This window comes from Podarcis liolepis (genome assembly GCF_965112155.1).
Source record: "Podarcis liolepis genome assembly, chromosome: 11".
Lineage (NCBI taxonomy): Eukaryota > Metazoa > Chordata > Lepidosauria > Squamata > Lacertidae > Podarcis > Podarcis liolepis.
Window position 1 is genome coordinate 28488818 of NC_139565.1, and position 25930 is coordinate 28514747.

The following is a 25930-nucleotide window of genomic DNA, read 5'->3' on the forward strand; positions in this document are numbered from 1 at the left end:
TGACTTCTCAGCTTCTGAAAAGAGTTTGCAGTCATGCAAGAAGCTGGAGCATAGGAGTTTATGGCTCTGTACCACAGATACACCCCATTTCAGCTCCCAGTGCCAGTGAAAAACACTAGGAGGGACGGAGACGGTTCAAATGCTCTTTGTTTCTCTCTCTGCACTCAGCTTACCCCCTTCAAACGTTGGAATAATAATAATAATTATCATTATTATTTCATTATTTATACCCCACCAATCCGGCTGGTTTTCCCCAGCCACTCTGGGCGGCATTAACTTGGTTTGAAGAAGGAAAATAGCAGCCTTTTGCCCATTTGCAGACTCCCTAACATTTTAATTGTGCCAGAGCCAATTTAAAAATAATGGGTGCTAGAGAGCCAGTATGATGCATTAGCTTGTGTCAGAGTAGGACAGGAAAGATCCAGGTTCAAATCCTTACTCATGAAGCTCCAAGCGACCTTGTCCTAGTTGCGCTATTTCTCAGCATCGCCTGTCACAGGATTACTGTCAGGATAAAACAGGAAAGGGGAGAGCCACGTAGTCTTGAGCGGAAGAAAACAGAAATGTGATCAAGAACTACAAAATAGTGTCGCCATATATAGCTATCCCATTCACCGCAGGATATTCAGAATAATATCCAGTGCTTTTTCTTATGGGGGTACTCAAGAGTACGAAGTACCGGCACAGTTTTTTCAAATGTTAGAAGTATGGCACTTACTTTTAGAATACATCTGCAGGCAGCCCTGTTTAGGGAAGTTATTAATGTTTGATGTTTTATTGTGTTTTTAATATTCTGTTGGGAGCAGCCCAGGGTGGCTGGGGAAACCAACCCATTTAGGCAGGGCATAAATAATAAGTTGTAGTAGTAGTTGTTGTTGTTATAAGTTGTTGTGGTGGTTGTTATATTATGTAACAACTTCATGGTAAGTACCAAAACCTTTCCCTTTTTTCCCTAAAAACACTGCTTATAGCTTACTTTTCTCCCAAATGTATCCAGGGCAAACAGCCTGATCATAAAACCATGCAATACAATTGAACCATTTCAAACTGCTCAAGGAAGTGCTTACTGCTTAAGGAACATACTGTACGTCCAACACTGGACCACGACAAAACTAATCATAGGCTCTCTACAAATAAGGGACTATCTTAAGGCTGCAGCTGTGAACGCAAAAAAAAAGGGAGAGAGAGAAAGAAGCAGCAACAAGCGCTTTGCTTGGGTACATTTCCCCTTTTTCTTTTCTTTTTTTTGAAACTCAAAACCTGCTCGAGCAGGAAGCTGATCTTCCGCCAGCCAAGGTTGTAACGTTGGGACGATATGCTTCAGAAGCAGGTGCGGATAAAATAGATTTGCTTCCTCGACGTCGTAGTTAGTAATCTATATAAATGAACGGTATACAGCGGGGCTTGCAAACGCCGCTTCCTCGCCCTGGTGCAAAGGCTCCTGCCGCTGGGCAAAAGGGCGCAAAAGGCGGAGATCCACAAAAGTCCCCGCGACACCGAGACGCGTAGCGAGGGGAGAAATTCGCTTTCGCTTTCGCTCCCCCGGCTCTGAGGGAGTAGAAGAGGCAGGGGCTGCGGCGGTGGAGGCCTCCTCACGCTCCCTTCCTCCGAATAGGTACGGGGGGCCGTGCCAGCGCTGCGGGAGCCGGCAGAGCAGGTACCGCTCGCGGGGTAAGGGAAGGGAGCGCAGGGAAGGCGGAGGCTTCTCCGCTGAAGGGGCCTAGCTTTGGCGCGCACCTCTTTTCGCAGTAGGAGCAAGAACGCTCCACTGCGCATGCTCACCCTCAGCAGGCCGCCGCCTCGCCCCCTTTTTTGAGGCGCAGCGCAGGAGGCCCAGGCCGGGTTTGGGGGCAAGGTGTCGGAGGGGCCTGGCCGCGTGCGTCGCCCCTACCCCACCCCTGTACCTTTCACCGTCATAGTCCAGGGATTCGCCCGCAGCCCGCAACACATGTTTTCTCCCCCACGGAATCATGGGAATTGTAGTTTACCCTTTCACAGGGAGCTGTGTTTTCCCAGCACCTTGAAACTACAGTTCCCAGGAATCTTGAGGGGTGGTCAGGGAGAAGCTCAGGTGCTTGAGCTGTGGAATAAGTAGGCAGCCGCAACGACAAAAATGGCCGAAAATTAAAACTCTACCTGGAGTTGAGGAAAAGTTGCTTCTCCTCCACCCCACCCCCCCATCGTGCTAAAAGTCCAGCTCGCTTTGGTGGAATTAGTTGGCAGTAAAATGAGGACAGACCAAGAACTACTGGCTTCTAGCCTGCCCCAAGGGGTTCCATGTGTATCCCTGGGACTGAGTGCTTGGCATATGGGGCTGCAGAAACAAGCCTTAGACTTGTGCACCTACCTGCTGTGCATATTTTATTTATTTTGAAAGTTTTACAGATTAGCACAATGCTCTGTGTGGTCTATGTGAAAATCTGTAAAAACTTTTTTTTAACGAACATAAGATGACTTAGTTCCAGTTACAGATAGGTAGCCGTGTTGGTCTGCCATAGTCAAAACAAAAAAATTCCTTCCAGTAGCACCTTAAAGACCAACTAAGTTAGTTCCAAGAACTAACTTAGTTGGTCTTTAAGGTGCTACTGGAAGGAATTTTTTTGATAAGATGACTTAGACTGTGCACACACCAAACTTTGAAAGGAAATTCATAGCCCATGTCTTCCCCCAAAGAATCTTGGGAATTGTTGTTTACCCCTCAAAGCTGCAATTCCCAGCAGCTTAGCAAACTACAGTTCTTAGAATTTGGGGTGCAGTGGTGCTTTCCATTATTGTTTCTTAAATGTACAGTATGGGGTATACACAGTGCTAGTTGCATATCTGGGTAGGCTTGCTAAAATGAAAAGTTTTCCGTAGACATCTGAAATAATGTAGCAAAGGCACCTGCCTCTACTATCAATAGGCAGGGAGTATCAAAGTATAGGTGCCACCACACTAGAAGTTCAGTTCCTTGCAAATGCAGAACAGACATCATCATGGCATTTGTAGAAGGGCAAGTTCTGCAGATCAGAGCATTTGAGTAAGACATGTATGATGCAATGGAAGTGCTCCTTCAGTCTCCACTTTATAAATCCAAAGTGCATGGAATTCTGCACTGTTGATGTTGTTTTTCTGACACAAAAGATTGCATTGATAGGGAAAGCCATAGTCAAAGAGGTTTTAAAAGGTTTTTCTATTAATTTAATAATGTTTCTTTATTAGATTTGTCACTGGATACAATAACAACCTGGCACTGAGATTGCTGCTTCCAGATTATACAGTTGCCTTGAAGAAGCTGAAAATGTTTCTATTGCTAGTCATTTTAAGTCTTGTTCCATTTTTGAGCTGTAATCTCAATAGCCAAACAACAGATTCATGCACTGGAGGTGGAAGTAATCAATTTCCTTGGAATAAAATTAGGCTTCCCAAGCATGTCGTCCCAGTTCATTATGATCTTCTTATTCATCCAAATCTCACCACTTTAACTTTTACTGGATTGGCCAAAATAGAGATTATGGTAATTGAACAAACTAGCTCAGTCATCCTGCACAGCAAATATCTCCAGATCACCAGAGCTACCATCCAAGGAGCAACAGGATCCCCTGATGCTGATAAAGAAGTGACTGTTTTAGAATACCCACCATGTGAACAGATTGCACTCGTTGCTACTGAACCACTGCAAATTGAGCACAAGTACATTATTAGCATTGAGTATTCTGCTAATCTCTCAGACAGTTTTCATGGATTCTATAAAAGCTCATATAGAACTCCAGAAGGAGAAGTAAGGTAAGTCTATTTTCATTTAGATTTGTATGTATCTTTTTGACCTTACTGTTTCCTATGATTCATTTCTTCTGTGTTTATAAAGTTCGTGTCATATAGAATTGCAAAACACACGCAAAAAACTTGCATATGTGAGGAGCTCCAATCCCACATTAAATACCTGTCTGGAAGCACCTTTAGGTTGCAGTCATATGCATATTTATATCAAAGTAAATTTCATTAGCATAATGGAATCTGCTTCTTAATACACTGTTAAAAGTTTTTTAAATATCTCTTTCTTCAATGAAAAAATGCAAGCTGATTTCTATTCATTAGGTGAAATGGTTATCTTTGAATATTTTTACTGTACTGTACTACTAACAAAGCATATATGTCATGTATTCTTTTTCTTAATTCCAGGGTGCTTGCAGCAACACAGTTTGAACCAACAGCTGCACGTATGGCTTTCCCTTGCTTTGATGAGCCTGCATTCAAAGCTAAATTTTCTATTAAGATCATAAGAGAACCGAAACTTCTTGCACTATCCAATATGCCCATTGTAGGTGTATACGTTGTATTCTTTGATCTGCCTAGTTGAGCAAGATAAAGCAAAGTAACGTAGAAAACATTACCATTGTACACTATAAACCACATCTCATAGGAGTTTGTGCTCATGTTGTGTTCACTTTTGGTGCTCACATAAGAAAGCAAAGCAGAATTTAAAAATGAATATATTCATGTGCTGGAAAAGTGTAAATCTGTTGAGTAGGGCTAGAAATAGGGGGCAATTCCCTCCTGCTAGGTTGCCCTTCTTAACTGATCTGTTTCTAGCTTCTTCTTAGATGTAGGTTTGCAACTGTGAAATGGAGATCGTAGCATTTAAGCTTTAAAAGAGCTATGAGGGAGATAATATATAGTGTATGTGTGCGCGCGCTCAAGACCAGAAGTAATGAATGTACTTCAGAGCTAGAGCTGAAATGTAATAGTTTTTACATTTTTTTAGGTGGAATCCGTAAACATCGGAGGGCAGCTCATTGAAGACCGTTTTGATGTCAGTGTAAAGATGAGCACTTACCTAGTGGCCTTCATTGTTTCAGATTTCAAATCCGTTTCCAAGATGACTTCAAGTGGAATTAAGGTAAACTTTTCATATCAACTGAAGTGTTGCATATCGATATTTTAAAATTGTAGCAGTTTCAATTTTTAAAGGTTTTAAAGAAATTATTATGGGTTAGAACTAGACAGTCATACTTAGAGTAGATCCATTGAAATCAATGGTGCTTAAATTGGTTGTGACTAACTCTGGATCCAACCCTATAGAATTTGAAATATTTTTTCAGTAGTTCTCAAAACTTCTATTACAATGCTATAAGAAGCAAAAGTTTAGACTTGCAGTGGTCGTGCTCCATTTGTTAAGCATTAGTTATACGGATAGCAGCCATTGCACAGCTGTTTACATTTGTTGGTAGAAATGTGTACCAGTAATGCTTAATTTTCTAAACTGCTGGGATAAAAATTAAAAAGCTTGAGTACATACAGTTGCAAAAAAGACTGAGCATCTGGATAATGAGATAATGTGCCTTTAAATTAAAAAATAATAATAAAGGCAGTCACAGGGCACTTCATCTTTCCTAGTTAGACTTTCAGTTTATCTGCGCTAAAACACCATGAGGTAGCTTAGTATGAGCTACATACAGCCACTGCCCCAGGGTAATCCTGTGTACTTCATTTCTAAGCAAACATTTGAACTTGGTCCCTGTCCAAATTCAACTCTCTACCCACCACAGTGGCTCTTCCCTATAGGATCATGGAATTGTTGATTTGGAAAGTGCCCTGAGGGCATGGGCATAGACAAGAATTTTGTTAGGGAGTGGCACGACTTTGTTAGGGGGGCAGGACTTGGGGGGCAGTGTAGAACCAATATGATTGGTCAGTATTTCTATTGTTTTACTTGATCTAGGGCAGTGTTTCCCAACCTTTTTTGGGCAAAGGCACACTTGTTTCATGAAAAAAATCTCGAGGCACACCACCATGCCAGATGGGGAAAGGTCACTTTTTACTTATGTAAAAAAAAATAAAAAAATAGTAACAGCATAGAAGGTAGAGAAGGTAGGACTCGAACCAGTGGATTCACGTTACAATAAAGATTTTGACTAAACATGGGAAAGAACTTTCTGCTGGTAAGGGCTGTTCAACAGGGGAATGGTCTCCCTCGGGAGGTTTTTCCCTTCTTGGAGGTTTTTAAGCAGAGGTGGGATGTCTGTCTGCCATGGATGCTATGGCTGAGATTCCTGCACTGCAAGGGTTGTACAGTACTGGATAGCCCTGGGGATCCCTTCCAACTCTACGATTCTATTAGGATCCCTTTTATAAAAGAGAGAACTTTAATGGCACGGCCATTATTTATTTCGGCTTCTCCCAACGGTGCCACGAAGGATCAGAAAAGCTGAAGAAGAGACCCTTCCTCAGAGGAGGCGGGAGACCACCGGACCCGCCGAGGAGGGGAATCCGGCCGCCTTTCCCTCCAGAGCTTCGCCTTTTGCCCCGGCCAAGTTGCGCCGAGGGCGCCTTGCGGGCTCTGCGTGGCTCTGCGTGGCGGAGCCTAGGAGCCACTTCCCAGCCTGGAGGGCAGGCTGTGCGCGGACCCCGCCACTCTCGGGGCGCGACCCAGACCCGGCTGCCTTCCACGGCCAGCAGAGGTAGGCCGCCGGCTTCTAACCTGGCGGAACTGGGGCGTCCCGGGCGCAGCGCCGCGCTCCCCGCTCCTCCCGCCCCGCCCCCTTCTCCCGGGTGCCCCCTCCCTCCTTTGTTCTCCGGAGCCCCGCCTCCCCCTCTGCCCCAGCTCGCCTATTGGCTCACGCAGCCGCCACTCAGGTGGGGGCCCGCTTTGGCCCCGCTCCCCGGCCGCCGAGAGAGAGTGGGAGCGTGCGGGGCTGGGCTGGGCGGCCGGGCGTCTCCTTCCCTGCGCTGCTTCGGCCGCGTCTGCAGCCGCCGCGGGACCAGGCAGGAGGCCAGTCATGCCCAGACACTGCCAGCCGCTCGGAAGGAGCTGTCGCTCCGCCGGGCAGCGCCTGCCTGCGCGCCCCTCGCTCCCTGCGCCGAGGATGGCGGGGGCGCCGGGCGCAAGGCAGCGCCGGGGCTGCTGGGCAAGCGGCAGATGCTGATGCAGTTTGGGGAATTCCTGTCACAGGGAGCAAGGCAGAAGCGGATGACGGGGCACGTTCCTCGGGGGAGCGGGGCCGGAGGATTAGCCCGACTCGCCCGACTCCCTCCCACGGCACACTAGGCAACGTCCGGCAGCACACTAGTGTGCCGCGGAACACCGGTTGGGAAACACTGATCTAGGGGAGCCAACTGCTCCCCTGCGCCCACTTGGCCACGGCCATGCCTGAGGGTCATCTAGCTCAACTTTCTGCAGTTGATAGCCACCCAGCCTATGCTTAAAAACCTCTAAGGAAGGAGAGAGCATCACCTCCCAAGGGAGACCATTCCACTGTTGAACAGCTCTTACCGTCAGAAAGTTCTGCCTGATCCTTAGAATCTCCACAAGCAACCTCCACAAAATAATATTTTCTTGATTCCAGGGTTTGACAAGGTTAAAATTATATAAATATAAGATATAGATACTTTCACTGCCATTGTTAGTGTATTTTTTGCTAAATTAAGATCCACCTTTAATTTGAATGGATCAGGACTATGTCTTCCTAAGAAACATATCCTCTGCCATTGGTTTTTACTGGAGTTTACCTATGCACAGAAAGTAGGAAAAGCTAAATCAAATGATGGATACCTTTCAACTTTACTCTCGTTTTAAGGTGTTAACAAATTAATTTTTTTTTATATTTTCTTAAGTTGGAGTTCAGAATTCATCAATGTTTGTGTTTTGTTGTTGGTGATGATTTTAGGTTTCAGTATATGCTGTACCACATGTGATCAACCAACTGGATTATGCCTTGGATGCAGCAGTAAAACTGTTAGACTTCTATGAGGGATATTTTAACATTCCATATCCTCTGCCTAAGCAAGGTAAACTCGCTACTTTACTTTTGATAGAAATGTTGGTCTAAGTTACACATACATGCAAACAAAACATACCAATGTATATGTTTACGTTCAAAGTTGACTTGTGAATTTATAAATGGAGTGAGCAAGTATGAGGGACAACTTTTTCAAAATGTATTTGCAGACCTTGCAGCTATTCCCGATTTTCAGTCTGGTGCAATGGAAAATTGGGGATTGATTACATACAGGGAATCTGCTTTGTTATACGATCCTGAAAAATCCTCAGCGTCAAGTAGACTTGGAATTACCTTGGTTATAGCCCATGAACTTGCTCACCAGGTAAGTTATCACTAATTTTATACATGAACTTGATAGCTGCGCTAGTCAGTGTAATGAAGGCATCAGAGGATTAATTTAAAACAGTTGAAAATCTCTGCTATCAGATGTTTTCTCTTGCAGTGGTTTGGAAATCTAGTCACCATGGAATGGTGGAATGATCTCTGGCTCAATGAAGGATTTGCAAATTTTATGGAATTTGTGTCTGTAAATGTTACCCACCCAGAACTGAAAGTTGTGAGTATTAACATTCCAGTTTTTATAATACTAAAATGTTTCTTAAAATCAATGTTGATTGCTCGCTGAAGATTATAGAATTATTATTATTATTATTGGAAATAAGTCAAACCAGCAACAATCACCTGAAAAGATTCTTGTCCATAACTCCAGACACCCTGGACCACAAGTCGTATACTGCTATTCATGTATATGGGGTGGGGCATGGGGGCAGCATGAGTTTCAGGGCTGGGAGACTGATAAGGGACATGTCCCTCTTGGGCAAATAAGCATCCTGGCATTGGCAAGCTAATTTGAGATAAAAGCTGCTACCTTGTTTCAGGTGACAGGTGAAATAACATTCTTAATAGGGTAGCACTTCAGTCACCAGAATTGAGATAACATGTAATTATCCCACTACAAGTGACAATTAGCTTGCCAATGTCAGGATGTGTGTGCTGTCATCAACGCTGATGTGTGAACGGCCTATAATTGTTTAACAAAAATACATCACTGTAATGGTTTTACATCCACTTTAACATAATTGTCACTGTGAATATTTTTCACATTTCATTTTCCCCTGATTTCACTGCTTACATTTTTCCTCTCTCTCTATATATATTACACGTGTATGTGTGTATTCCTGCCAATTTAGGATAACACTTCATTCACTTATAAAGCAGGGGTCCTCAAACTATGGTTCGCGGGCCAGATCCTGCTGCCAGGGTCCTGAACCTGGCCCAACCCGGCAGTTGCAGAATCCACCGCTGTCTTAACGGGTCCATGGCCTCGGAGGGCGGCAGCACCACCTCCACCCCTAGCACAGAGGAGGCGGGGGAAAGGGTGTGAGGGTCTCCTCGGCCCTCCTCCCTGTTCAGCACTCCCTTACTCGCTCTAGGCCAGGAGCTGGCAAGGCTTACCTTGCCTGGGCTGGTTCACTGCCTCAGAGCCCCCTCCGTGGTTTGGATCATTTTCTGCGTCTGAGCAGACTCAATTTTCTGCATCTGTGTCGATGCGATATCCGGCGCTGCGCATTCCCTTATTTAGATATCCATCTAACGACCATCTCATTAGCCAAAAGCAGGCCCATACTTCCCACTGAAATACTTATAAGTTTATGTTGATTAAAATCATTCTTCATTTTAAATATTGTATTGTTTTTCCTGTTTTTTGTGCACCACAAATAAAATATGTGCAGTGTGCATAGGAATTCATTCATATTTTTTTCAAACTATAGCCTTCCCCCCAACAGTGTCTGAGGGACCGTGAACTGGCCCCCTGTTTAAAAAGTTTGAGGACCTCGTTATAAAGGGAACTCTAGCACAAAAAAGCCTATGGTATAATAAGTATTAATCTTTAAGGTGCCACAAAACGCCTTCTTTTTTGTGAAACAGACTAACAAGTTTACCCCCTCTGAAAATCAGTCAGGTAATTTGGGGGGGGGGTGTTCAAAATTTATTTTTCTTTTAATTCACAAACTTGCATGCTTAGGTAAAGGTAAAGGTACCCCTGCCCGTACGGGCCAGTCGTGTCCGACTCTAGGGTTGTGCGCCCATCTCACTTAAGAGGCCGGGAGCCAGCGCTGTCCGGAGACACTTCCGGGTAACGTGGTCAGCATGACAAAGCTGCTCTGGCGAGCCAGCACCAGCGCAGCACATGGAAACGCAGTTTACCTTCCCACTATAAAGTGGTACCTATTTACCTACTTGCACTTTGACATGTTTTCGAACTGCTAGGTGGGCAGGAGCTGGGACCGAACGATGGGAGCTCACCCTGCCGCGGGGATTCGAACTGCCGACCACGCGATCGGCAAGCCCTAGGCGCTGAGGTTTTACCCACAGCGCCACCCGCGTCCCTTCTTGCATGCTTAGGTACATGCTATGTTTCAAAATCAAAAAGCAGTCGCCAAATGATGGAAAGGCAGGATATCAATCTGCTAATTAATTAATAAAGAGTACAAATATTTTTGTCATAGAAATTAAGAAAAAACACTGATAGCTTTTCAGCTATGCTTTTAAATGACACACTAAAACAGCTAACACACAAGTTAAGACTTGCAAGAAGAGTAAAACACAAGGACACTTGCTAGAGAGTGGTGGAACTTAATTGCCTTTACAAATTCACCAGAAAACAGAAGACCAGTTCCTAAGTCTTTCATGATACCCATTCTCCCTCTACCCCAAATTTATACAAATGACTACCATTATAATGTGTGAATTATTATTATTACAAAGGTGATGGTATCTCCTGAGTTGATAATTGTAGTTCTTTGGTTTTGTTAACTTTATGTAAAACCTCTGAAAAATGACAATAAGTAATTTTTAAAAGTGACCTTCAAACCCTATTAAACAAGTACTTTGTTTTTCTTTTATTAGGAAGATCATTTTTTAAACAATTATTTCTCTGCTATGGAGGTAGACGCCTTAAATTCTTCACATCCTATATCGACCCCTGTTGAAGATCCATCTCAGATTCTAGAAATGTTTGATAGTGTTTCCTATGAGAAGGTAAAATTTTAAAATTTTTCTTATTTATGTATTCTTTCCTTAGTTCTGATGAGATTCTTATAAGCTCTCAGGGGCTCCATGTGTCCTAATATTTTGAGGATATCGACCCATCTTTTTGCCCTTATGCACGGTTCATTACACTATTTATTTTATTCTGTGTAAATGCACTCCTTCCCTCAACCATCAAACACATAATAAATATGTTCTGTAGCATTTGTTTTAATTTATATGGACAAAAATCTAATGTAAAAGCCAGAACCCAAAGATGAGAACTTTATGAAAGATTAGGGCTTAGGAGTGTCCTAATCAGAGCACCTGAACATCTTTTTGCTCTAGATGTAGATAAGCAGACATTGAAAAAGCAAGTGTAGAATTTATCGTTTCACTCCCCTCTTTTCAGGGTGCTTGTCTTCTAAATATGCTACTGCATTATATCAGCCCAGAAGTGTTTAGAGCTGGAATTATAAAATATCTGTCACAATTCAGCTATCAGAACACAGAAAACAAAGATTTGTGGAACAGCTTGTCAGGTGTAAGTATTTCTTGCACGTTTTCTACCAGCATACCTAGTGAGCAATGTCATAATTATCAAAGCATTGCTAGCCAGAATTGCTCTTTGAGCGGTATTGCTGCACGTGTTTTGAAGCCTTAGGTACCTAATTTCTGAGTTTTGTTGCTAGGTTTGCCCTGCAGAAGAAGCAGGTCGAGGACAAAATGATGGGGTTTGTAGCAGAAGCCAGGAGACAGTCTCAACTTCCGTGAGTTTGTGTTTTATTGCGTACTGTATTTATGTTTAGAAATTTATAAATTTCTTACTAAAGAGGGAGTAGCCACCCTTTCCACAAGTGAGGGTGCATAACACTTAACTCATGCTCTACATTAATGGTTTCCTTCTACATGAACAAGTTATGATGAGCCTCTGGCTCCCTTTCATGCCTGTGAGGAAGAGATTGGAATCTCTTTCTGCTGATTTTAAGCAATCTGCAATTCTCAGTTAAATCCAGAGACAGTGAGCTGTAGTTTATTTACCGTATTTTTTGTCCCATAGGATGCAAATAGTTTTTTTGGGGGGGGATAAGGGGGACAAATTATTTTTCCCCAGGCGCGGGGCTGGGGCGGGGGAAGCCCAAGCTTCCCCTGACCCCAGCCCCCAGAAAAGGCAGCTCTCCCATCGCTTGCGCAGAGCTGCGCAAAGCCCAAAGCCTGGAGGGCGCTGAGCTCAGCGCCCCCCAGGCTTCTGGGTCCAGGCAGCTCTCCGCAAAGTGGTGGGAGAGCTGCGTGACTTTGCACAGCTCTCCCACGGCTTGCGGATAGCTTCCTGAAGCCTGGAGAGCGAGAGGGGTTGGTGCGCACCGACCCCTCTCACTCTCCAGGCTTCAGCGAAAGCCTGCATTCGCCCCATAGGACGCACACACATTTCCCCTTCATTTTTGGAGGGGGGAAAGTGCGTCCTATAGGGCGAAAAATACAGTAAACTGTGGTTAGGAAGAATGCATGATTGAACACTGGTTTGAGATAGGTTGTTCTAAAACCATACTTTAAACCAGTGGTGGCCAAACTTGGCTCTCCAGCTGTTTTGGGACTACAGTTCCCATCATCCCTGACTACTGTTCCTGTTAGCTGGGGATGATAGGAGTTGTAGTCCAAAAACAGCTGGAGAGCCAAGTTTGGCCACTACTGCTTTAAACAAACCACAGTTCATCAGCTTCAGATGTCATGCAGAACTGCTTAGTTTAAAACCGGAAGTGAGAGTTCTCCATGATCCTGCACATGTGAAAGAGGGGAAAGGATCTCTGCAACTCATAGATGTAGCCAGAAACTATGGTTTCTTATCATAGCTGAACCTTGCAATCTTTCTGAATTGTTAGAAACCTGTACTTCAGTGGAAATCAGATCCCACCTCCAATCTGCTTTATTCTTTGTGTGGTTAGCATTGATGCAAAAATGGAACTGGTTTTTGTCACCATTTTAATGTTACAGGAAACCATATACTTTCATTCTTAAATGTTTCTCTGCCATACATCAAAAATGTCACCCCACACTATTGTTAACTATGGAAAGTCATACAGATAAGACAGATTTGTAATTTTTATCTCTTTGCTGCTACTGCCCAATGAGCAGCATCTCCTAGCATCTCAGTTCATATTTTTGTCCCTGATTTATAGCACTGGACCCAAAATGGGCTTCATGATGTGAAGACCATGATGGACACTTGGACACTGCAGAAAGGATTCCCAGTGGTAACGGTGACCTTAGAAGGGAAGAAAGTCCATGTAGACCAAGAGCACTATGTGAAGGCTTCTAGTTCTTCTGCACCAACCGGGTAATGGCAAAGGAGCAAGTGAAGCTCCACCACTGGCTAACATTTAATTATAAAAATAAGTAAATAATGCAGATTGCACTGTGATTTCTTAACTAGTTAGTATTTAGGGAAGTTTTTAATGTCTGACATTTTAATGTATTTTTAAATCTTTTGTTGGAAACCGCCCTGAGTGGCTGGGGAAACCCAGCCAGATGGGCAGGGTATAAATTATTATTATTATTATTATTTGAAAAATCATATTGAATATTCTTTTACATCATACAAATAAATCAGCTGAGGGCATGCTAGACTTTCTAAGTGAGAAAAAGTTACAATCTCTAAACTGGAGACTGGTTGAATTCTGTCCTGTAGGGAATTTCACTTGTTACATTTCTTTGAGAGCACATGTGACTGATGGCAAAGCCTTAAGGAAACGAAAGCATTTTCTTAAAGATAGGTACTCATAGTAGAGAGTTAATATGGCAGGAATCATTAACCATCTCTGGAAATGCAGGTTTGCTTTTAAGTGTGTGAAAACAGACCTTGCAGCCGTAGAACTCTCAACAAGAACCCCTCTTTACATCCTCCCAGTCATGCAGCTCAGTGCTCAGCTTAGATATGTGTTCATACAGGCTGTTGAAACAATCAGCTAATCATCATCGATTTTACTGTAGGAATCTGTGGCATGTTCCATTAACGTATATTACCAGTAAATGTGCTGAAGTTCAGAAGTTTTTGCTGACAACTAAAACAGGTATGTTTGACTGAATTCAAATGGGTAAGAAGCACAATTATGTTTTCAAGCTTAAATAATTTTATTATGGAAGATTATAAGAATTAAGAAGATACAGATGTTCCAAGCTATCCATTTCTTTTGTCCCTGTAAGACACACACAAGTTTTTATCCACAAAGCAGCTGTGTAGTAGACACTAAGGCTAGGTTTTGAAGCAATTTTAACTATTACTAATCAGTTATTTATCTGTGGCTGATAACTGTAAATGAAATGAGTCAAGTACTGCTGGGCAGAAAAATACAAGGTTGTGATATATTTTGTCTGTAGATGACATCATTCTCCCAGACGAAGTGGAGTGGATAAAATTTAATGTTGGAATGAATGGTTATTATATTGTGCACTATGGAGATGACGGATGGGATGCCCTAATTCGTCTTTTGAAAGAAAACCATAAAGCAATTAGCAGCAATGACAGAGCAAGTCTCATCAATAGTGTATTCCAGATGGTGAGGTAAAGTATGATAGTACACACTAAATATCTCTTTGGTAAGCAACGTGCCATTTTTGTTCTATACAACAGTAACACAGATAACACTACTTCATCACATAATAAAATGAGAGAGACACTCCTGTATCTTTTGCAAAATTAGAAATCCAGAACTTCCCCAGTGACGTTGCTTAGGCCATTCCTGCGTGAATAATGGGAGAGTTGTGGTAGTACTAAGACAGTGAGAGTTAGAAAAGATAAGAGCTTGAGATCTCCCACCAGATGTCAAAGAGAACAACAACTACCAGACTTTTAGAAGACATCTGAAGGCAGCCCTGTTTAGGGAAGCTTTTAATGTTTGATGTATTACAGTATTTTAATTTTTTTTTGGAAGCTGCCCAGAGTGGCTGGGGAAGCCCAGCCAGATGGACGGGGTATAAATTATTATTATTATTATTATTATTATTATTATTATTATTATTATTATTAATTATCATCATCTCAGAATTAAATACTGCTTCCTGTTCCAATAAAATATAATAGCTCTCCTAGTTCTTGCCCATTGACACAATGTCGTCTTGAACCAATCTTTTACAGATGCCACTACACTTTTTGCTAGCATAAGGAATGAGTACATACGTGTTTATAGCCTTCTTAGACACAGGCCTTTTCCCTAGAAATTGGCCTCATGATATTTGGCACAGCCATTACAAGAGATTTATAGGATGCTCCCATCCTACTTTATAATGAAAATAATAATAATAATAATAATAATAATAATAATAATAATAATAATAATAATAAAAAATTTATTATTTATACCCCGCCCATCTGGCTGGGCCTCCCCAGCCACTCTGGGCGGCTTCCATAGAAACCAAAAATACATCCATAGAAACCAAAATTCCAAATATTTCTTCCGAGTAGAAACAATACCTGCAACAAAGTATCTGTTTCCCTTGATCCACATTGGGGAGGGGGAGTATATTGCAGAAATACAGCAAGCTCACAACTTTTGTGGTGGTTACATTCCTAAAGCCGAAATTGTGTGTAGTCAAAATGCATTGGGTTCAATGGCAGGTGGCATTTCCAAAGTCATTTTCCCTGGAGCGCCACCCCTCTTCTGCCCCCTTTGTATTTTTTTGCCTTGTGCGTAAAGCTTGAATGCACACAAGTTCAATGTGCACAAGTTGTGGGCTTACTGTATACATCTTGTAATGAATATGTTGTGTCAGCTAATGTACGTAGCTGATGTACATCTCTGAGACAGCACATGATAATGAATGGCAACGGGGACAGTGCCTATTTAGCAATGTAATTTGGTCCCTATTCTGGCGGCAGCCCTTGGCTGAGGTCCCAGAGCTGAGGATATCTGATACAGCCAACTTGCTTTGCTAAGCAGGGCTGGGTCTAGTCAGTGTCTGGATGGGAGACTGTCTTGAGAGCCCCATGTATACCAACTTCAGTTCCATGTTGGAAGAATAGTGGAGTATAAATGTACTAAAAAAATACATAGCCAGAGACAGGAACTATTGTTGGTTAAGAAGGGGGCTGGCCTTCATGAGAGAGAGAGAGAGAGAGAGAGAGAGAGAGAGAGAGAGAGAGAGCATGCATGCAGATCAGTACTGTTCTGATGACTTGTGGGCAGGATTGCAAAGCTGGGTTAATTTAGGAGGATCACAAAACCTGGTAAAAAGCACGAATAAATCTAGGACGTATAGGATAGAGTAGGAAGTATGCAAGACAGAGAAGCCTGGCAAGACAGATAATAAGCAACGTTGCTGCTGAAGTCTCTTCATGATACACTCAACAGTGGATCAGCTGCTGGCAGTTTTAATGTATTATCATATTGCTACACTTTCCTGAACTCAGTGCATATAACACAACATGCGGACAGCTGCAGAAGTTCAACACTCCAAACCATGTTTTGCTTTTGCACAATTTGTCATTGCGGGGTGCAAAAATTCAGGAAGGTTTCATTCATAACATTAGCTGTTAAAAAGGAAAACACTAAATTAGTGTTGCGAATATGTATTAAAAATGAAAAAACTCTATACACTGAATGGTTCAGCCCCTTTAACAAATATTTTAATGTGTTATTACTGACACTTTGTTTCCCACAGTGCCGAAAAGCTGTCGATTACTAAAGCTCTTGATTTAACAATATACCTACAACGTGAAACTGAAATTACTCCCGTGCTTGAAGGATTGGATGAGCTGATACCTTTGTACAAACTTACGGAGAAGAGGGACATGAAAGACATAGATAATCAATTAAAGGTAAGAAGGGGAAGCCTGAAAATTAGCCGTCAATACTTGCAGGCTGTCAGCTCACATACTGAGGTTATTGGCAATAATTTTATGAATGTATATGTGTTGTACTGTAGAATGAAAGGAAGCTGCTTTATTATTTTGATTCTCACAGGATGCGAGAGTCAGTAGGGGCAGCATCCATCACAATATAGAGTGTACGATCAGCATGTCATTAATGGAAAGAAGCCAAACAATAACTGTTAGTATTTAAAGAAACAGCAAACACTACCTGTTTAAAGCAATTGGAAATTAGACAAGGTTAATATGTTATGATTTTATTTTAATATGATGCATGCTTCTTTTTTTAAAGAAAAAGTTCATCATGATGCAAGGGAGCAGGGTTCCCATTTATGTAGGTTGTTGTTTTTCTGGAACATAGATATGAAGCTGCCTTGAAACCATTAGCTCCTGTCTGCATGTGTTTTATAATCAGAATTTCAGGTGGTTAATTATGATACCTACGTAAATCATTTATTGTTCCATTGTGTTTCAGTTTGGTTATTAAACAACTGTTTCCTTCAGCCATGGAAGTACATTTTGTGTGTGTGTGTGTGTGTGTGTGTGTGTGTGTGTGTGTAATTGCCTTTCCCATTCTGCTTATATATACACTTTTTAACAGATTTGGTTAAAAAAATGATTTCAAGTGTATGTTTTTTTGTATGTTTGTGAAATCACTCTAGGGATACATAATCAATCTAATGAAAAACATGATTGACAAACAGTCTTGGGACGATGCTGGGACAGTGTCTGAGCGACTACTTCGGAGCAGTCTTCTGGGGTTTGCTTGCGTACGAAAGTACCAACCGTGTGTGGACAAAGCAAAAGAGTTCTATACAAAGTGGAAGGACTCCGATGGAAATTTCCAGTACGTGTTTCTCTTTTGTAAGCAGCATAGCATCTTCAGGCTTCACAGGGCAAAAACATGCATCGTGGCAACTTAAATGCTGTAATGCCACCCCAATTTAGCATACAAAACCAGGGAAATAAAAAAAATCCTTCCAGTAATTTTTTAAATTTTATTTTGACTACGGCAGACCAACACCTACCTGTAACTAAAACCAGGGAAGTTGCTGTGTTGTGGCTGCTCAGTCCAGCTGGGTGGGAGAGCATGAAATCACTGGATAGAGGAAATTTGCTATTACCTGTGAATTTGCCTTTTCAATGATTCTTGAGATGAGGCAGTCTGACTTGAGTAGTAATTTGCAATTGAATCCAGACATGGAATAATAGAATCGCAGAGTTGGAAGGGATTGCAAGGGTCTGTGGCAATCGCACAGGGTTCCCGGATGTTTCACCGTCTATTGATCCCTGTGCCACCACTTTATTTCTCGCTGCCACCACCCAGGCCCTACCTGGTAAAATACTGAGTCCAGTCAGGGTTAAATTGGAACATAAACTTCTGTTTATTTGTTGCAGTTTAACAAGCATGTGGTTTCATAAACTATCTCAGTCAATTACAATCATGGGGTGCCTATCCAGACCTATTACTTTCCACTACCTGCTCTCACTCACTAAACCACCTCTCAGATATTTACTTGTCTTCCCAGGTCCTAACTGTTCCTGACTCAGCTTATTTCTCTACGCTAACTCAACCAACCCACAGACTCTATCCCAATTCACTCCCACTCCAACCAACCACCCAACTCCCAACGAACTCCCCCTTTGCCCCTCCCAGAGCTGGTTTTATAGTCCCTCTGACTCCACCCCCTGGGTTCTGATTGGTTAACCTGTTTAACTATTTCACCTCCAGCACACTCATATGTTAACGTCACAGGGGCATCTAGTCCAACCCCCTGCAATGCAGGAATCTCAGCTAAAGCATCCAAAAGAGATGGTCCTCCAAGCTCTGCTTATAAGCCTCCATTGAAGGAGAGTCCACAACCTCCTGAGAGAGTCCATTCCACATAAGAAGCCAACACCAAGAGATGCATGTCAGAACTAACCTGAAGCCTCCATTTGTTGCAGTTTGCCCAATGACATCAAGTTTGCGGTATATGCTGTTGGAGCACAGACGGACGAAGGCTGGGACTTCCTTTTCAGCAAACACAAGCTGCCCAAATTTAATACTGAGAAAAGGATAATTGAATCTGTTCTCAGCCTAAGCCCAAATAAGGAGAAGCTTGAATGGTGAGTACAGTGGAACCTCGAGTTGCGGACATAATCTGTCCCAGAGGCACATCAAAGTGTTCGCATCCAGAAGTGCCGCGTCTGCGCGCAGCACAATTTAGCGCTTCTGTGCCTGTGCGAGTGGCGAAACCCAGAAGTAACCATTCTGGTACTTCCGGGTTGTTGCGGGACGCAACTTGAAAAGACGTAACCTGAAGCGGACGCAACATGAGGTATGACTGTATTTTCTGGAAACATGAACGGCTTTAAATTAAAAGAGAGATGTTGTAAATGCAAGGCCACAGCCACCCGTATTTTCATCATCTCTTAACCATTGCAATGCAACAAAAAACAACAACATTGTAACATTGGATTGGAACGAAGTGTCTCACAGTTAAAAGGTCAGTGCACACACCAATTGCACATTTTGTTCATGTGCACTGGCTTGAAGCATATAAATGCTGTTTCACATTGTGGCTGTTCCTATGGAATTAGAAGCTGGAACAGGGTAAGGCAGGGCAGATCAGATTTTTAGGTGAGGTGCAGGAGACAAAGGTGAACAAGTGGTGTCTGATCTTCAGCTGCAGGCCAGCTTTTTCATTCTTTTAGGTCTGGGTGCGTTCTGAGCGTTCTGTCTCCCACTGCTCGTTTTCGCCAAAGATTTCAAAGAGAAAGAACTCTTCCCCACAGCACAGAAGAGATTAATCTGAATAGTTAATTTTCTCCTTTGATATAGATTTTCCCCATTTCAGCTTTTCAATCAAACTTCTCTATGGCCCATAGGCTCTTCCACATTTTGTAACTAGGGAAGAAACAGCCTCAGCCCAGTATACCCCCATCTTTCAGCCCAAAATCTAGCTTCGAAGGCCTTCTGGTGGTTCCCTCATTGCGAAAAGTGAGGTTACTGGGAACCAGGCAGAGAGCCTTCTCAGTAATCGTGCCTGCCTTGTCAGATGTCAAGGAAATAAACATCTGAAGGCAGCCCTGTATCTGGAGGTTTTTTATGTTTGATGTTTTATTGTGGTTTTATAATTTGTTGGAAGCCACCCAGAGTGGCCGAGGCAACCCAGTCAGATGAGCGACATACAGAAATTATTATTATTATTATCATTATTATTCCTGCGTGTGGCACAGTACCCCCTTTCAGCACCTTTTCTTCTTTCCATGCTGACTATATGAGAGGATGCTTGGGGGAAATGAAGAATAATCTCTCTGCAGCGAAAGCTAAGGGTATGAAATCAAATAGCCATTACACTGTGTACCATTTATTCGTACTCAAGTTTTCCTGTTCCTATTAAGGTAATAATATTATTTCCTTGTTTCCTCACACTGAGGTTTCTTTTCTTTGTTTAGGTTAATGGAGCAAGGTTTACAGGATGACTTAATAAAAATGCAGGATCTTCCGTATATTGTTCTCTCCGTTGGAAGGAACCCTGAGGGTTATCAGTTAGCCTGGAAGTTTCTAAAGCAGAATTGGCAGACATTTGTAAAAAAGTAAGTTTTAAATATTATCGCTCCTTGTACTCCTGTTTATTTTCTTTCTAATATAAAAATATTTACTTCATGCACTTCTTCTGTTTGCATAGGTTTGAACTTGGTTCGAATACCGTTGCACACCTGGTTACTGGATTGACAAATAAATATTCCACAAAGGAACAACTTGAAGAAGTAAGCATATCTCGCAACCTGCATTATATGTCCGTGAGACTCCATGATTTCATTTTTTTGAGATGCTTTTCACACATGCATCTCAAGGCAAAGTGCAGCAGCAGCAGTTGTTGTTTAAAGCAAAATGGACATCCATGGCAAACTGACAAGTTGTATTATTATAGGTTCTTGGAACCCAACATATAAATGCATGAGACATTTATGATACTTAACTGCTCATATGCTGTTCTGCTTCCATTTATATTACAGTGGTGCCTCGCAAGACGAAATTAATCCATTCCGCGAGTCTCTTTGTCTTGCGGTTTTTTCATCTTGCGAAGCACGGCTATTAGTGGCTTAGCAGTTATTAGCGGCTTAGCGGCTATTAACGGCTTAGCGGCTTTAAGAAAAAGGAAACAAACTCGCAAGAACTCGCAAGACGTTTCGTCTTGCAAAGCAAGCCCATAGGGAAATTCGTCTTGCGGAACGACTCAAAAAACGGAAAACTCTTTCGTCTTGCGTGTTTTTCGTCTTGCGAGGCATTCGTCTTGCGAGGTACCACTGTATCTCTTTGTAAATCTGAAGCAAAAGGCCTTTGAAAACACTTGTAATTCATGTACAATTTGAACAACAGGCACGTTTCTTTTCTTTATGCCTCCATGACTGAGACTCTCTTATGACTAAATCCAGGCTGTACAGTTAGTGGCATTGGTGCAGGAAGATTAGGATGCAGTCTCCTACAACGTTTTTTCTTTTTTCAAATCCCATTGAAGATAATGGGAATAGTACAAAAATTTATTGTGGTATTTATTTATTTTTACTCAACAGGTAAAAAGTTTCTTCAACTCCCAAGGCAAAAAAGTTTCAGCGCTCCGTGCTGTCTACCAAGCAATAGAAACCATTGAAGAAAATATTCAGTGGATGGATAAGAACCTTGAAAAAATCAAGGAATGGTTACACACCAATAGCAGAACAAGCATCTAAGCATGAAGCACGATTTCAGAATGAAGAATGGTAAGTTCTTGAAAAGATATGAAAAATGCTACTTTCGTAAACGTAAGTTTTTATAAAATTCTAAAAACTGGAATGCTGGTTAGTACATATATTTGAGATTATTCTAATGACAGAGGTTGGAAAATATGAAATATACTTCCAAAGTGGAGGAAATAGCATTAAGGCCTTGCATGCATGTCAAGTTATGCATTTACAACAGGAGTGGTGAAAATTGGACCTCTCTTAGACCAGGTCTTTATGCCTCTCTAACTAGAGTCTGGGACTCCTCCTAGGCCATTCCCTTCTCAAATGCTTGTGTGTGACTGAAACATGTCCTAGAACTGATTATGCCTCTTGCTTGCGTGGATGGAGGAAGGAGAGATATCTGTGTGTTGGGATGTAGAAAATCTGACTTTTCCATAGCTGGAATGTTGCCAACTATACTGTAGCAAGTTACATCCATTACTTCACCTGCAGAGGATCAGGAGCTTTTGATTCCATAGGTCCACTTTTGCATTATTTCTGAACTCAGATAAGGTATGGTTAACTCTTAACTGCAGTTTATGCAGCTGTCCGTTTCAGACCACAGTCTCAGATAATACTGAACAGTATTTAACTGAAACAAGTACTTCTGATCTGATGACTGCCCCCAGAGGAGACAGTGGGTGGGAGTGGGAGCATGCAAGCCTAAGGCTGGCCCCCTTAATGAGAAGACATTCTTCCAGACGCAGCCGTAAACTACAAGATCCAGTAAAATAAGTTGCACTATGTTCGAGAGCCCATTCCCAGCTCTGCTGAACATACGTGAAATTTTAAAGCACCCAATAGTTCAGCGATCTAGAAAAGAGCATAAGACTCTTAATTCCAGCGTCGTGGGTTTGAGCCCCCTGTTGGGTGAAAGATCCCTGCATTGCAGGAGGTTGAACCAGATGCCCCTTGTAGCCCCTTCCAACTCTACAATTCTGTATCAAGGGTCTGATCCAATAACTGAGTGTGCAGCACTGCTGCATTGGGATAGAGGAGGTATTTCGGTTTGGTCGAAACCTGTAAAAGGTACCTTCTTCTAGACACAGCCAGTGTTCTTGTCTAACAGTAGCAATAATAACCATGTATTAAGGACACAGTTCACAAACACAATTTACAAGGTAATACATTCTAAAACTTTATTAGTGTGACAGGCAATCTTAATACAGACTTTCAAAAACAGTCCGGTATTAACATTAGATTGTCAAGGACAGTCAAAATTCTGATGTCCCCAGAGGAACATCTCCTGCGCTTGCTTCTTTTGAAGTAAGTAAGAGCGATGGCAGAAAGTGGCCACGCTCCTGTGTAACTCCCATGCAGTTCAAAAGGGCTTGCACAGTTGATATTCCTCGCAGGCTGCGGCTTATATATTTGACCATGGTAGTCTAGAGAACTAGCTACCTGGAAGCAGACTTGACCAAACCAGGAGTAGCACCTTACTCCAAAAGTCAATAAAAAAATTGCTACTCATAATGCAAAGCATATCAGAACCTGCTGTTGGAGCCATAGCTTTTCTCACTGCAAGGAATACCAAAAAGGGGGGTGGGGAATAAAACATGGAAGTTGAGCAAGCATTGCATCCAAATTAGTTCACAAAGCACCTCTGTATTCAGCTGTGATGTGAATTTATACATCAGAAACAAGCTGTGTAATCTGGATTCTGGGGGTGGGGTGGGGGGAGCTATACCAGTGTAACTTATAGGAACATATTGGAGTCCTATGTGCATCCTTTCTGGAGTACCCCTATGCAATAGCAATTCAGATGCAATATTACGCCCTTTCTGCAAGCCACTGACAGGCGGTCACAATCAGAACTCAAGGTTTCAAATGAAAATACTAGCGGCACTGTTCATATTGAATACTATGTTATTAGAAGCCAAGGACTGAGAAACAATCGCTTCTACTCTTCTCCCACGTTTAAATCTTAGCAACTGATTACTCACTTCTCACTAACTATTCTTCAAAAGGAATACCCGCAGGCAGATGATAGCCAAAACGCATTATATTCCAGAATATTTAGAGCATTCATTATACTAAAAAACCAAACCACAGCTTTTCTGAACTCTGCTGAGATTTGCAGGCACTATGTGTAGATTATGTGCAAAATTTGCAGACTTTTTTTTCCTTTTTGCATTGCTATTAAATCCGTAGAAATACTTTTCTTACAAATATAAAGCGTCCGTTCCCTCTCATAACTGAAAAAAATTACAAAATAAGAGACAGTAAAATAAATGGAAAAAGGTCATCCTTGAAAATAGTAAGATTCATGCCTCCCATGCCAATTATATCCAAATACCATGATACAAAAACCACCCGGGAGACTATCTTGCTTCTGCAAAATAGCTTCTTCTTCTTCTTTTTTTTGTTCAAGTGCAGCTATCCACCAGCAAAATGAAGACTTTTTTGCGTTAGCGCTGAAAAGCCTAGACAGAGAGCAAAAGAGAGCACATTATTTAGCCAGTAAGAGGAGGAAACGTTATCTCATAAAACAGAACTCAGCGGGTTCCCAACAAAAAATAAATATGCAAGTTGAAACCACCAGCATGGTCTATCTGTGGGCTCAATTTGTTCTGATTCAGTGGTAATCGGCAGATTTTCCTGGGAAAGCAGGAGGACAAAAAAAAAACCCGCTCAGGCACAGACTTAGAAAGTGCAGACTCGTGCCTGGAAAGCATATTGCAAAAAGAAGTTTGGATGAGCCCTGTGTGATGGTGTTTGTGAGGCTGTACAAGTATCAGCTCCTGCCCTATTCAATGTAATTTGCTCACTCTGATGGTGGTTGCTTGCCTCAAGCGGAAAACAGGTGCTGCCAAAGCAAGAAACCTCTCTCTCTCTCAAAAGAGAGGCACTAGAGGCTGCAACTGAAGCATACAGCAGCAATTCTGTATACAAGCATGAAATAGGTGAAGGATCTTCCAAGGACCCATAGGATGTTCTCTGAGAGAGGTCTCAAAGCCCCTCAGAGCTGCCATGAAAGCCTCTGCAGCAGTAAGAGGAAAAGAGAGGGATGTGCAGGATCCAAAGCCAACTTTGATCCAGATTCAACTCTCTTGACATGACCGTGAAATGCAAGAAAACTTACATTTTTAGACCCTTATTTTTTAGAGCAGGTATTTTAATTTTCGGAGCTCTTGGGAAAATTAATACCAATTGATCGAATTCCTGCTACTTAACAGTATGTGAAATCTCATGCATTTATTTTTCAAAAAGTATTTCAATAATAAATGCTGGTGTCCTTTTTCTGGAGCCATTCCAGCATTTTAAAGGTACTTTACAAAGATGCTTTACCCATATATAATGCATATTTCACATTAAAGATGCATGTTTCTCACATTTTGCTAAATGCAAAAGTAATTTTGAATATACTGTTTGAAGGACAATCTAGCATGCCAGGTGCAGTGTGAAACACAAGCATACTCAGAGCTTTTACTAATCTAAAGTGCAACCAACCAATAGTCAGTCGGTTTCTTGGTTGAACTGCACTTAGAATATTCTATGTAGAAAACAGCTCTGCACATGCAGTATATAAATATTGTGGGTCAGTCCACACATTAGGAGTTTGGTAGATGTGAAGCCTCACAAACAAGCTATCTCGGCCTATACTGACTTCAGGAATAAGGGATAGGGTACCTTAGAGCTAAACAGGCAACTGTAACCTGAAACAGCTTCTAACCCTCTTACAGGGCAGTGTTGCCAGTGGGTCTGGGGGAGAACCCAAAGGTGGAGGAACCAAGATGCACAAATCTCTGCTGGGTGCACAATGGAAGGGAGTGGAAACACGTATTTTCAGAAAAATCAATTCATTCTTCATGCATAAAGGATGCACACAAATTTGCATTATTTAAGTCTAACAGTTCTTACCTGGTAACATTTAACTCTTTTTCTGTTTCTCAGATTTTGCGCTGGAAGACTGCTCCTTTGCCTTAACAGGAAAAAGCAACAACCATGTTATTGGCTGGAATGCTGAGGTCACGTAACAAACACCGTGAATAAATATTTGAAATAAAACACAGCCATTTAAGTAAAACAAAGCTTGAAATCAATGTGTTTATCATGAATAAGGAAGTGGAGAGACACACATTTGAGAGGGCTAAAAACAACACAGGAGACACATGAATGGCTTTTCTGAAGTTTTGTTTTTATTTTCATGCATCCCTGGAGAGAGCCAGCATTTGATCATAACAGTGACACAGGGGAGCTGAATGCTCCCTTCCTTCAATTGTTTCTGATTAAAGCACTACCTCTCTGTGAAAGATGCTGTCAGTTTGAGAGAGAGGGGGAATACAGGTATTAGCTTTCTACACACAAATGCACGCTAACCACCACCAGGAGGCCCACAATCCTAGATTGGGAAAAATGCAGGGAGGGAGAAAGAGTTGAGCATCCCAATCTTCCTCTGTGCCACAAATGTTGGACATCCCATGTAATGCATAGTTTGGCACTTAAAATGAATATTCATGATCACTGTGCAGTGATTATAGTCATAAGATGACTTACATGATCTGTGATTGCTATTTCTGGCATA

At 42.1% G+C, this 25930-nt stretch overlaps 2 protein-coding genes across 21 annotated transcripts in view; one reads left to right on the forward strand and one right to left on the reverse strand.

The window, feature by feature from the left end:
* The first annotated feature begins 1153 nt into the window (after positions 1 to 1153).
* On the forward strand, positions 1154 to 25436 carry ERAP1 (endoplasmic reticulum aminopeptidase 1). 6 transcript variants are annotated; one of them, XM_083464461.1, is made up of 20 exons: positions 1154 to 1615; positions 3202 to 3765; positions 4162 to 4300; positions 4745 to 4879; positions 7647 to 7767; positions 7928 to 8082; positions 8203 to 8316; positions 10671 to 10802; positions 11203 to 11334; positions 11483 to 11560; positions 12968 to 13125; positions 13779 to 13858; positions 14166 to 14349; positions 16446 to 16602; positions 17316 to 17500; positions 18601 to 18762; positions 20095 to 20235; positions 20328 to 20409; positions 21217 to 21402; positions 25300 to 25436. In XM_083464461.1, the coding sequence occupies exons 2-19, from the start codon at positions 3281 to 3283 to the stop codon at positions 21370 to 21372; spliced, it is 2796 nt and encodes a 931-aa protein (XP_083320587.1). In that variant the 5' UTR covers positions 1154 to 1615; positions 3202 to 3280; the 3' UTR covers positions 21373 to 21402; positions 25300 to 25436. The 6 variants fall into 6 exon arrangements, with proteins under 6 accessions (XP_083320587.1, XP_083320589.1, XP_083320590.1 ...); XM_083464463.1 differs by having other exon boundaries at positions 1170 to 1330; XM_083464464.1 differs by having other exon boundaries at positions 1214 to 2458; positions 2618 to 3765.
* The window catches only part of CAST (calpastatin), a 58325-nt gene continuing 54925 nt past the window's right edge, over positions 22531 to 25930 (reverse strand). For all 15 annotated transcript variants that reach the window (XR_014516817.1, XR_014516818.1, XM_083464479.1 and 12 more), the window contains 2 exons: positions 25267 to 25327; positions 22531 to 23828 (listed from right to left, as the gene is read on the reverse strand). Coding sequence is in view for 13 of the 15 variants with exons in the window: in XM_083464479.1 (XP_083320605.1) it covers positions 25277 to 25327 (51 nt within the window). In the remaining 2 variants the exon portion in view is untranslated. The remainder of the gene's footprint in view (positions 23829 to 25266; positions 25328 to 25930) is intronic.

What these genes read in the sequence shown, in the direction of transcription:
- ERAP1 (XM_083464461.1), top strand. Translation starts at nt 3,281, where the DNA reads ATGTTTCTATTGCTAGTCATTTTAAGTCTTGTTCCATTTTTGAGCTGT. An exon ending in ATATCCTCTGCCTAAGCAAG is followed by an intron (nt 7,768 to 7,927) that starts GTAAACTCGCTA and finishes ATGTATTTGCAG; the next exon opens with ACCTTGCAGCTATTCCCGAT. An exon ending in TGTGGAACAGCTTGTCAGGT is followed by an intron (nt 11,335 to 11,482) that starts GTAAGTATTTCT and finishes TTTTGTTGCTAG; the next exon opens with GTTTGCCCTGCAGAAGAAGC.